The sequence below is a fragment of the Balaenoptera physalus genome (assembly GCF_965194825.1).
Source record: "Balaenoptera physalus genome assembly, chromosome: 5".
NCBI classification, from domain to species: Eukaryota; Metazoa; Chordata; class Mammalia; order Artiodactyla; family Balaenopteridae; genus Balaenoptera; species Balaenoptera physalus.
The window spans coordinates 87,818,038-87,831,625 of NC_138884.1; the positions used below are offsets into that span (position 1 = coordinate 87,818,038).

Here is a 13,588-nt window from a genome sequence, read left to right on the forward strand (position 1 = left end):
AGCTACTGCTCCTCCGTTGCCACCGAGGATAAACAGTGTTAATTCACTTGATGATGATGACTTTTCTTTTGATTTAGCGGGTGAAGAAACCAAATATGAGGCTGAAAAATATCCTGATGAAAATATTCTTCCGCGGTTACAGCAATTACATGTCTCTGTCCCTATCCCTCCTAAGCTTAGTCCTTTACAACAAGCAGTACGGGGAGCTCTTAATAGAGGGGAGGATCCTTTATTCTGCTGTCCGGTGGTGGAACGACCCAATCCTCAAAATCCACAACAAAATAATCGGGAATATCAGCCTCTCTCCTTTAAGGTTTTGAAAGATTTAAAAGCAGCCTGTGCACAATATGGGCCTATAGCCCCTTTCACTATTACTATGTTGGATACTATTGCAACAGAAGCATTGCCTCCAGCAGACTGGAAATCTATTGCTCGTGCTTGTCTCACTGGTGGCGACTATTTACTTTGGAAATCAGAATATTATGAAAAGGCTGCTGAACAAGCTGAAAGAAATACTGCACATAATGTGCTAGTAAATTATGAGATGTTAATTGGGGAAGGACAACATCAGTTATTACAGGATCAATTAGCTTTCCCTTTTGTGGCTTATGCTCAGATCAATCATATAGCTCTACATGCATGGAAACATTTACCTGCCTCCACTAGGACTGAAGACCTTGCTAAAATAAGGCAAGGGGCAGATGAACCTTATGCTGATTTTGTGGCTAGATTATTACAGGCTGTTAATAGAATTATTTCTGATGGTCCTTCTGGAGCAATTATCGTCAAACAATTGGCTTTCGAAAATGCTAATAATATTTGTCAAGCAGCTCTACGTCCATGGAAAAGGAAAGGAAATTTAGAGGATTATATTCGAGTTTGTTCTGATATTGGATCATCTTACTTACAGGGAGCAGCTATAGCTGCAGCCCTAACTAAGGCAGGATTTGGGCCAAATGCTAAAAGTAAAAACTGTTTTAAATGTGGGAAGCCAGGTCATTTTGCAAAAAATTGTACTGTTGATACTCCTAATATGCCTGTCGTAAATTCTGTGCCTCAAGGTAAATCTCCTCCTCCCACAATTTGTCCCCGATGCCAAAGAGGACGGCATTGGGCTAAAGAATGTCGATCAGTGACTCATAAAGATGGAACTCCCTTGTCGGGAAACTTCCGGAGGGGCCTGCTCCGGCCCCATCAAACAATTGGAGCAATGTCAATAATCCCCCCACACCCTGCTCCACCGCCTCCAGCTCAGACCTTTGTGCCTCAGGGAATGGAATCTCCTCCCTTCAAAGGGCCACGCCAAATAGTGCAGGACTGGACCTCTGTGCCTCCACCCAATTCTTATTAACCTCGGATATGGGACCCCAAGCCCTTCCTACGGGAACTTTTGGGCCTTTACCCCAGGGAACAGTTGGTATAATCCTTGGAAGAAGTAGTATGTCTATGAAAGGCTTAACTATTATTCCTGGGGTGATTGATGCTGATTATGAAGGGGAATTAAAGGTTATGGTTCAAACATCAAAAGGATCTTTTCTTATCATGCCTGGTATGCGAATAGCTCAGCTTCTATTAATTCCATATATACCAGAAGGAAAAATTTTACAACATAACAAAAGAGGAACTGGGGCTTTCGGTTCCTCTGATGCAGTTTACTGGATTCAACAAATTGGTAGGGAAAGACCACAATTGGTATTAAAAATAAATGGAAGGCCTTTTTCTGGGTTATTAGATACTGGTGCTGATGTTTCTGTTATTTCGTTTATACATTGGCCAAAAAATTGGCCCGTGCACCAAACCATTACACAGTTGCAAGGTATTGGCCAATCTAATTCTCCACAACAAAGTTCGCAATACCTACATTGGCAGGATGCTGAAGGTAATCAAGGAATATTCAAACCTTACGTATTGCCCGGATTGCCAGTTAACCTTTGGGGAAGAGATATATTACAACAAATGGGAATCCTATTGCTTAGTCCCAACCCTACTGTAACTAATATATTGTTAAATCAAGGGTATGATCCTAGGAATGGTTTGGGAAAAAATCAACAGGGAAATAAATTACCCTTACAGACTGATAATAAACGGGATAAAACAGGCTTGGGTTTTTTCTAGGGGCCTTGGATTCTCCTCCACCACATGCTGACCCTATAACTTGGATTTCTGATAATCCTGTCTGGGTGGACCAATGGCCCCTTTCTAAGGAGAAATTAATGGCGGCCCATAATATAATTAATGAACAGCTTGCTTTGGGCAGACTAGAAAAGTCTAATAGCCCTTGGAATACTCCTATATTTGTTATAAAGAAAAAATCGGGAAAATATCGTTTATTGCAAGATTTACGTGCTGTTAATCAAACTATGGTAATTATGGGAGCTCTGCAACCAGGTTTGCCTTCTCCTGCAGCCATACCTAAAAATTATATGATTATTATTATTGATCTTAAGGATTGCTTTTTTACTATTCCTCTATTTCCGGCTGATAAGTTGCGATTTGCTTTTAGCTTACCCTCTTTAAATTTTATAGAACCTATGCAACGTTATCAATGGAAAATGCTGCCTCAGGGTATGGCTAATAGTCCTACTTTATGTCAACAGTTTGTAGCTCAAGTTATTGCCCCTGTTCGTAAACAGTTCCCTCAGATATATTTTATTCATTATATGGATGACTTATTACTTGCTTATTCTGATAAACATATTTTACTTAAGGCTTATAATTCCCTTCAAAGTCATTTGTCACGATCAGGACTAGTCATTGCTGCTGACAAAGTACAGATGAACCCACCTTTCTCATATCTTGGTAAGTATATCACAAATTATAATATTACACCTCAGAAGATAGAGATACGGACTGACGTTCTTAAAACTTTAAATGATTTTCAAAAGTTATTAGGAGATATTAATTGGCTGCGACCTTCTTTAAAATTAACTACGGGTCAGTTACAGCCTCTTTTTAATATCCTAAAGGGAAGTTCTGATCCTTCTTCCCCTCGTATTTTAACTTCTGAAGCTCAACAAGCACTCAAGCTTGTAAACAAAGCAATACAATCTGCTCAGTTAACTAGAATTGAGCCTTCTTTACCTATACTATTAATAATCTGTGCTACGTCACATACCCCTACCGCCTTATTATGGCAAGAAACAGGAATTCTTGAATGGATTCATATGAAAAATACGCCTAATAAAGTCATTACACCTTATTATGAGTTAATAGCAACCCTTGTTCAATTGGGTCGTAGAAGAAATATTCAGTTGGTAGGATATGAACCAAATTCTATTATTATACCTTATACTACTTATCAATATTCTTGGCTATTATTTGTCTCTGATTTTTGGGCTCTTGCTTTTGCTGGATATTCAGGAATTATTGATAATCATTATCCTTCTAATAAGCTCCTTCATTTTGCTACTCAACATCTATTTATTTTTCCTAAAACTATCTGTTCAACTCCTATTCTCAATGCCCCAAATGTTTTTACTGATGGTTCTGCCAATGGCATCGCTGTTGTTATTTCTGATGACTTACTTCATAAAGAACAAACAGATCATACCTCTGCCCAACGAGTTGAATTACATGCGATTTCCTTGGCTTTTCAAATATTTTCACATTGTTCTTTTAATCTCTATACGGATAGCCATTATTTGGTTACTATTTTGCGTAACATAGAAACTGCTATAATTGGCAATACTGTTGATTCTCAATTATTTCAGACTTTCTTTCAACTACAAAAGATTATTCGTCAGCATGACTTTCCTGTAGCCATATTACATATTCGAGCCCATTCAGGTCTCCCTGGCCCATTGTCTTTGGGAAATCAATTGGCTGACGAAAATACAAAGATTATAGGCTTAAGTTTATCTCAACCTCAGGATCTTGCTACTCAATCACATAATTTACATCATCAATCTGCTGCTATGCTTCAAAAACAATTCTCTATTTCTAGAGAAACAGCCCGATACATTGTTAAGTCCTGCTCTAAATGTTTACCCCACCTTCCTGTTCCACAATTTGGAGTCAATCCTCGGGGTTTACTCCCTCATCATCTTTGGCAAATGGATGTTACTCATATTCCCTCTTTTGGTAAATTACAATTTGTTCATGTAACTGTTGATACTTACTCTAATTTTATATGTGCTACGCCTTTGGCTGGGGAATCTACTAAATATGTAATTACTCATTTATTTCATTGTTTTGCATCTATGGGAATTCCTAAAGCTTTAAAAACAGATAATGCTCCAGGATATACGAGTAAAGCTTTTGCCAATTTTTGTGCAACTTTCCATATTTCACATAAAACAGGCATTCCCTACAATCCTCAGGGTCAAGGTATTGTAGAACGTGCCAACCAACAATTAAAAATTACATTACAAAAAATAAAAAAGGGGGAATATGATAGATCTCCTCAGATTATGCTTAATCATGCTTTATTTATTTTAAATTTTTTAACTTTAGATGCATTTAGTCACACGCCTTATGAACGATTGTTTACAGGTCTTTCTGGAACCCCTCCTGAAAAAGCGCTTGTTAAATGGAAAGATCCCATGACTAACCTTTGGCATGGACCAGACCCTGTTTTAGTATGGGGCCGAGGCCATGTTTGTGTTTTCCCTAGGGAAGCAGACTCTCCTAGGTGGCTCCCGGAGCGCTTGGTTCGACATTATCATGCCATCACCAATAAACATCCTGACTCGAAGAATGCGTCGCCTGAGGCTCTCGCAATCGACCACAGCACACCCCAACCGGTTCCCCCGGCGGACGAGAAGAATGCAGCGACGGAGTAGGAGACAACTTGTCAGGGAGGCGAGGGGAGATCGAAATCAAATTACTTGGTATCAATTGCAATGTTTAGTATTTCAAGCACGTAGGATTATGGAGGAGAGTGCTCATCCTCGCTCTCCTCTTACCTTTTTTTTAGCCATGATAGCTGTATTGGCAGCCCCACCTATAGAGGCTAAATCTTATTGGGCTTATGTACCCGATCCTCCTTTATTACAACCTGTTACATGGTCTGAAGCTGACCTTCCAATTTTCTATAATGATTCTACTTTTGGAAGAGTGCTAGGAAATTTGCCTATTACTAATACTTCTGTTAATTACTCTAATTGGTTTAATACTCCCCCTGTTTGTTTAAGTCCTATGAGTACCAATTCGGGTTGTGTTAAGGCTGTTGCTTTAGAACATGCTATTTCTTACCAAACCACTGTAAATTCTCAATTTTTTACTCATTTACGTAAAAATTATAAAGCTGTGGGATCTAATATTTGTCTTCCTTGCAAACAGACTGTTTCTAGACGAGAAGATTTATCCACCTTTGTATTTTGGTATAAGGATAACGTTCCCATTCACATGAATGCTAGAGTAACTAAGCTTGCTTCTAATACTTCGTTGGATCATTCTCTATGCATATATCGCTTGAGGATTGAAGATACTGGACATTATTTGTGTATTGAAACTACCATAGGTAATCAAGGGACGTTATTAGCTGGACATCAAATTACGGTCGTAAAGACTGTCACAGGACTACAATTTCCTGCTTTTATGGCTTCTGAATTCCCGCAGTTTGATTTTCCTGTTTGTAATGATACATGGACTAAAGCCTCTGTCTGGTGTACTTTAGATTATGATAATGGCACCATACTAGTTTCTTCTGTCCCCGTTAATAATAACAGCCTTGTTTTTTACAAGCAATGGGAATTCTGGAAACTTGCCTTATCCTTTTCTTATAGACCGGTGATTACTTGCGTCGCTCCTCCTTATGCTTTATTGATTGGAGATTTAATTGTAGAAAACACTATGAATCCTATAGGTTATAATATTACTTGTGTTAATTGTATCTTTAGTAGTTGTGTTTTGCCCGTTAAAGGATCTACATCTGTTATGATTATGAAGCAACCTTCTTATATAATGTTACCTGTTAATTTGTCTGAACCATGGTATCATAACACTGGCATGCAAGCCTGGCTGGAATTGACTGAAGCATTAAAACGACCAAAGAGATTTATAGGTGTTCTAATATGTGCAATCCTAGCCTTAGCAGCTTTAACTGCTACTGCGGCCACTGCTGGGATTGCTCTTTCACAAACTATTCACCAGGCTCATTATGTTAATCAGTTATCTAAAAATACTAGTGTAGCATTAGCCCTGCAAAGTCATATTGATACCCAACTAAAAACGGAAGTAGATGAATTAAAAAATGTTCTAATAGGAATAGGGGATCAAGTTATGGCTTTAAAATTAAAAATGCGTTTGATTTGTCATGCCAAATATACCTGGATTTGTGTAACTCAACATTTATATAATGATTCACAATGGGATTGGGAAAAAGTAAAAATGCATATATTAAGTGTATGGACTGATGGACACATTAGCCTTCATATTCAAAAGTTAAATGCCGAAATACAAGCTATTCAAGAGGCCCACCTGGACGAAGATGGACCCCAGAATTTGATTCAAGGATTATTAGATCAACTACAAGGGCTAAATCCGATACAATGGATTCATGGAGGGCTCTCAGGCCTGATATCAATTGGTGTACTACTTTTATTGGTGATCGGTTTATTACCTTGTGTTGTTAGATTTATAATGGGGCGCTTCGCTGTCTTGCGTCAGGATGTTCATGGCTTAAAACTACATTATCAAGCTTTAAAAAATAATAAAAAAGGGGGAAATGTGGTGGCCCTCAAGCTGTAAGCTTATTCAGCTTTCTGCTTTCCGGAGAACTGCTTGTCTCTTTCTTGGTATGCACTCCTGACGCTGTGGTATTGAGCGTAAAAAAGGAAAATGGCTTGCAGCCAGTTTCGTTCCAGGTGCCTGCTCTGAATCTAAGAGCCCCTGGTTGTTCCCCAGAAGAAGGACGTGCTGCCCTGAGGGGGAAGTCTGCATCTCCAAAGAATGGCCCATAAGGCATGCTGACGCATAGATAGTGGTGCATAGATAGTGGTGCATAGATAGTGGTGCATAGATAGTGGTGCATAGATAGTGGCGACAGAACTATGTGGAAATACAAGGTTTACTGATTTGTTGTTTAGTATTCGTTCCGTACTAAACCTATATATACATTCATGCTCTTTGAATAAACTTGCCTTGCAACCATCAGTTGTCTTGGCCCTTCTGACCCCATACTGGTGCTTTTCAGTTCCTTACCCCTCACCGCCAGGAACTTCTAGCTTTCTGCAGCCGGTCTGCGGCAGGCAAGTCACTTAACTATCTCTCATCTGTAAAATAAGTGGCTTGGTAGATGATTACTAAGGTTGCTTCTAGCTTTAATTACTGGATTGTACTCTTATTTCTGGAGAGCCACAGACATCCAATTCAAATAGGTTGTTAAAAATGGCCTGGTCTTTTTAATAGTAAGTTCAATCTGTAAGAAAGAGTGAAACACTATTCATTTTTAAAATGATATTTTACATTTTGAATAGATATCTTGGTCCAATCATTTGGCTACATTCTAAGTTCCAAAACCAGAGCCGGCTTTATAGGTGTGTGTTTAATTTCTAGGCCCAGGACTATTTCATTTTTTTTTTAGTTAGAAACCCACATGGACCTCTTTCCCCTGCAGCCACTCTGTATTTGTGTTGGTATAAAACTGCTTCACCTGCCAGACTGAGGATGTGCGGACAACTGTGCAAAGGAAACACAGTGCCCTCCTTTGGCTTCAAAGGGCAGAGGTTCCATCCTTCAGCTCCAGCCATCTGTAGTGGCCTGAGCTTCTGGGAATTCCCACCTAAGTGCAGATGTTTGTAAGAGTCTAGTGGACTGTGTAGAGAACTCAGCGAGGAGATGAAAGAGTCCTCCTTTGAAAAGCTGAGGCTGACAGGCCAAGGAAGAGCCTGGTTCTGTGAAAACCTCCAATGCCCACTCCCTCCTCTTGCTGGTGTTCTTGAACTTTTGTTCAAGGCCTGACCGCCTTGTTTCAGGAGTCTCTAAAGAGCAGTAAAGAGGGAACTATTCATAGAAAGACCCTGACTCCAATTGCTGCTCGTGATGATGATTCAACTTCAAAAACCACTTCTGATCTCTTACTTAGTGTATGCTGTCATTGAGCTAGGCAGGGAGGGCACGGTGGTGAGCAAACACAATGGAGAGCTAATCCCAATTTATCACGGTGGCCTGGTCATCGGGGGTTTACTCCCTAGCCTGTGAAATAAGGATACTACTTACCTCACAGAGCTGGCGGGACGATACAAGGAGATAATAAGTGACCAGGCACTTGAAGAGTTACTTCGTAGAAGTATTTGCAAGGTGCAATGTGGGCACAGCATTTTTTAAAATAGGCGATTTGTTCCTGGAGGTAGGTAGAGGTGTTTTCTCCCAATAAGAGCAGCTTAAATGGAAGTGGAGATAGGAAGAAATTTAAATGATTTGGCTTTTCTCATTTTCAAACATTGGAAGTTGACATCCCGCGCAGCGCCCCTCCCCGGACCAGTCACCTAGGGGAATGCCAGCTGAATAGATAACGCCAACAGAGAAAGAAGATCGTGCCCATTCCAATGCTGGCCATGTCCACCCGTCCAGAGCTTCCCGACCTGCTCTTTTTCCTCTTCCCACGCCCACCTAGTCCCAGCGCCCGGGAGGACAAGCCCCGGCGACCCTGCCCCGACCCCGTGCTCCAGCGCTATGTGGACGGCTGCTGTCCAGAGGGTCTAGGAAAGGGAACTAGCGAGCGGACAGGAGGGGCCTCGCCCGGTGGGCGGGGTACGGGGCGGGATCATGGCCTAATCCGGGAGGCGGGAGCTGCGGACGGATTTGGAAAGGAAGCCGGGGCGAAGGGGAGAGGCTGGACCAGGCTGAGGTGGGCGGGTTCGGGGGCGGGATCACTGGATGTGCCGCCTGCCTGTGTAAGCGGAGCCCGGGGCTAAGCTGGGAGAGGCAGGGCAGAGCGGAGGTGGGTGGGGCCTGAGGGGAGGGTCCCTGGCGGGGCGGGGTGCACAGCGCGTTGAGGCTGAGCCCAGCCAGTCTGTCAGCCCGCGGGCTCCAGAGCTGCTCTTCGCGCCGGAGCCCGGGACGCGGCGCCCCGGGGGAGGAGGGCGAAGGGCCGCGGCGATGGCTCTGCCGGGGCTCCTGGAGTCCGCCGTCCTCGCCGCTGCTGTCTTCGTGGGAGGCGCCGTGAGTTCGCCGCTCGTGGCCCCGGGTGAGTGCCCTGTAGCGGGTGGGGCGCGCAGGAGGAGGCGAGGGATCGGGGCTGTAGTCCCGCTGCTCCTCGAGCTGCCCTGGTCCTGGCACAGCCGCGGGATCCAGGCGCTGAACATCTGGCTGTCTGGGGGTGGCCCGGGCCGGGCGCGGCGCGTGGAGATGGCTCCCGTCCCTCCCAGCCTGCTCGGCTCCCGCCTTCCCTCCTCCGAGGACCTGTTACCCCCCGGCCCCACCTCTGAGCTGTCTGGCGTGTAGGGACCCGGCCGGCTCTTGCCTTCCTCGGAAGCCCTTCCGCCCGGGCCCAGCAACCTGGAGCCCTGCGGACCCCTTTCCTGCCCTTGTCCTCAAAGGCCCCGCGAGCGGAAGATCGTGACACCGGGCACCGGGTGCGCTGTTGCCGCCTTCCTCCCCCTTCCTTTATTATTTTTTTTTAATCTTCAAACCTTGAGGAGTTACAATTTCTTTCCTTTCCAAGTTTTCATTTATTTTCGTGGTTGATGGATTCTTGTAACAGGTTGGGGATTTCTGATTTCCTCCCACATATCCTGGATAAATCAGGCTTGGAAAAACGGAAGGCGCGTTTGTAAACTTACCTTTTTGTTTTTCTTCTTTGAGTTGATTCCTGTCACCACAAAAGGAACCTTCTGTGGTGAGCAGGAAGCCACCAGCAGAGACGATAAAATGCTGTCCCCAATGATGAACTTGGAGCAGGAGTTTTTAATTGAAATCTAAGAGGGGGTGTAACTTGTACGGAAGTTCTTTCTCACACTCTTGTTTTTATAATTATAGACACCAGGGATTCCTTACCACCGAGCCCCCTCTTAATTGCCACCTTACAGCAGTAGTTAAAAAAAAAAGTATACCTTCTTGTCCAGCTGGGGTTACTAGAGCCTGGAATCTTACGTCAGCAAGCTCTTCCAAGCTTGAGCGGCTCCTCTTCAGTCCAAATAATAAGCAATAACTGAAAGCCTTCCAACCATGACTATCTCCTCCATAAAAACACATATACTGCTCTTCACTCCTAAGAAGAATCCACTTGCTTACAGCTTTTAAACTGGCTTATCACTCTGGCCTTCACTTTTTTGTAGAAACCAGAATACGTTAGGAAGGGAACATATGTCTCCTGAGTCTTTATTAGCAGATCTGTATTTCCTTCAGCCACCCACCCTGAGGAAATGGCCGCTAGTGACATGTATTATTGGATGGGAGATTTTGGTTTTCACCCTGCATTTCATTGCTGAGACAGGTACCTGCATCATCAGGTTCAAATTGGACCCCAGGTTGTAGACAGTACTTAGAGGGCTAGAGTCAGTTGCTCCAGAATTTGAAGAGCTTGACCCGGGAGGGAAACTGTTAAAAATTCAGCCCATGATGCATGTAATCAGTCATAGCAGGAGAAATCATCTGTAGAGTGAGTTTGTGTTTTGATGGATCTTTGAGCAACACACAGCTTTCAGGACTGGAATGTGATGACAAAACTCTTAATTACACAGTATAACTCTTTAGAAGAATGAGGTATCTAAAAAGGAAAGGGTACAGAGTACAAATGTGCCAGTGTGACTTGAGACCTGTTTTGTGAAGAAAAGATGCCCTGACCAGCCAACATCTGGTCCCCGTGGAATCTAAGACGGTGTTAATGTTTGTAGGGAATGTTTTAGGGAAGTAGGGAGAAAGATGGGGAGTAATGTTGAGTGCCTGCTATGTGTCAAGCTTTGAGTTGGGCACTTTATATTCATTTTTATACTTATTTCTCAATTCTGTGAAGTTCTTATTTCCAGTGAGGCACCTGAGGCCCAGAGAGATTAAACAATTGGCCCAACATCACATAGCTAGTGTATCCGTCAGCATTCAGTCTGAAGAGGAATCACTAGGAGGGGAGTGTGTGTGTGTCTACGCGTATCTATATGTTTGATAACCCAGCCTGCTTGATTCCAAAGTTCATTCTCTTTCCACTCTACTGCACTGCTCCCCAGAGAGAAAATAGAAAAGAAATCACCTTCAGCCGTCTTGTTGAGATTCTAAGAGAGGGAGTTTAGGACATCATAATATTGTAAGCATGGGGTTATCAGAAGATGGGAAGTAGAGAAAAGAAGGACAGTTAAGTTCACAGTGGGTAGTGGCAATGTCTCTGACTTCCTGCCTAGTAGAAGAATCTCATTAAGCTTCTGTCTTAGTAGCAGCATTCGAAACTATATACCACCAGCACCAGAAGGGATGATTTTCCACATCTTGGCTTATTTATGTCTTTTAAGTTCTCTGGTTACTTAGGGCTTAGTTTCTCTGCAGATAATGGGCATGGCCTTTGAGTAAGGAGTGGGCTGAAAAGGACCAGGGGCTGGTGAATGAGAGGTGCCCTCTCCTGGGGCTCTGTGGGCTTCCATACAGCCTCCTGATTCCTCATTTAGATGCTAAGGATAAGCTTTAGTAAATTCTGGGTTCTCCTTTGGCCAGGTGGCTGCCTAGCTGTATACGTACATTAATCTTAGTCAGTGGACAGAATGTTTTGAGAAGGCACCCCTTGGAGCTTGGGCTTCCATGCCCAAATTCCATTTAAAGAGAAAATGCAAAATTCAAGGCGTGCCTGCCCTTCCCTATCTCCCCATCCCCACCCCACCCCAGCCCCCAAATAAATTAAACAGACTATTTGGGAGTTTCAGTAGTCGCATATGAATGAGAGAGACCAAAGCCCCAGGTGATAGAGAAAAAAGTTTTCATTGTTACTTTTTAAAGAATTGTCTCTGATGTTGAAGTTTAATTATACATTGGGACAAAAGAGTAGTTATTTGAAACCCACAAAAAAAATGATTTAAATTGTCATTGGTTAAAACTATTATGTTGAGTTGTTTCTGAGAATTTTAGGGCAGTTGCTTCAGAAATTCTAAAGATTTGGTGGGCTGCTGAAAGCAGGGAGAACAGTGAGTCTGGCTAAAATTGGAATCTGCAGTTAGTACACTGTGGGCCCTTTTCGGAGGAAGGAATGCAGTGTTTATTATACCTGTTTTGTGGCAGGCTCTGGTCTAAGTCCTCAGATCATTTAATTCTTACAACATCCTGTCAGCTATATAGTTTTATTCCTCCATGTAGAGATGAGGAAATTGAATTCTGAGAAGTTAACTTGAAAGAGTCACTTACATGTGTAAGTTGGATTTTGACGCTGACTCACATCTATTCAATTCTGAGGCCTATTATTGTTACCAAATCATTTTGTTTTTCTTTAGAGTGAGGAATTTCTTTTTACTGTAACATATTTATAAAGAATCATTAATAGGGTAATGGCATGATAGAGTAGAAAGAGCACCAAGCTCTAAGTCAGAACCCTGGACTTGAAGTGTGCCTGCCGCTTTCGGGAGTGTGGCTTTCTCCGCCTCCATTTTCTTGCCTGGAAAATGGGTGCGTGCCAACCCCTATCTTTTTCTGCCTTACTGGCTGCTAGTGAGGAGCAGATGAGCTGGTGTCTCTGAAAGGTCTTGGCAAATGGCAGAGTGGTATATATCTTCTATCCTGTGTATCTTTTTTCCTGTATTTCCTACCCAAAGTGCCCATTAGACTAGACTTATAATGTCAACCAAACTGTCTAATAAATGTAGACCACACATGTTTTCATTCTGGAAGTGGTGATGGTTTTGCAGTCATAGGTTCATTGTAAATATATAAAGTCTGGAGTGACACCTCAGATTCATGGGTTTGCTGCCACTGACTGGCCTTTTTTAAGGCCAAACCTTTAAGTAGCCAAACCTTTTTTTCCCATTTCTCCTCAGCTAAAATACAGTGCTCTTGGTATTTCTGGATAATTCCCCCAAAGATTTAAAGTTTTGGGGGAAGGGGAGAGAATAGCACTTGATCTCATTACTCCAAGACACTTACTTGTCACTGTCAGCCTATTTCTTTCTGGTCTTCTTTGTATGTATTTTCTACTTGGAGGGGATCATAATGCAAAGATACTTTTTTACCTGGCATTTTTTTACCTAATGTTATACTTAAAGGTTTCTCCAGTTCCCTACACACTCACAAAGTGGCTGCATAATATCTCATTACATGGTTCTCTGTCTTCTACCTCACTGTGCTTCCATTTTAGATTTTAGTTTTTGCTAATTATTTTTAAACGAATTTTAAAACTCATTGTTTAGTGAACATCTATGCAAAGCTTTGTCTGGATATCGACGACTTCCATAGAAAATGGGTTCCTGAAAAGGCAATGTTGGGGTCAAAGGTATTCATGTTTGAGGCCATTGATGCCACCAATCTTAGTGACCTGAAGGTTGTTCCAGTTTACATTCTCACAGCAGTGGTCAAAGGACTCACTTTTCATACCGTTGGCATTTTCTCTGAAAAACATATTTGCTAAATTATAAGGCAAAAATTTATACCTTGATTGTTTAAATGTGTATGTCTTTGATTACTAATAGGTTGACTATTTTCTTCTAGTATAATATTTGAGCCATTTGCACATGTCTGT

At 42.4% G+C, this 13,588-nt stretch overlaps 1 protein-coding gene across 2 annotated transcripts in view; it reads left to right on the forward strand.

Annotated features, from left to right (window-relative positions):
- Positions 1-8,922: 8,922 nt before the first annotated feature.
- The window catches only part of RELL1 (RELT like 1), a 61,854-nt gene continuing 57,188 nt past the window's right edge, over positions 8,923-13,588 (forward strand). For both annotated transcript variants that reach the window (XR_014264520.1, XM_082464582.1), the window contains exon 1: positions 8,923-9,130. Coding sequence is in view for 1 of the 2 variants with exons in the window: in XM_082464582.1 (XP_082320708.1) it covers positions 9,043-9,130 (88 nt within the window). In the remaining variant the exon portion in view is untranslated. The remainder of the gene's footprint in view (positions 9,131-13,588) is intronic.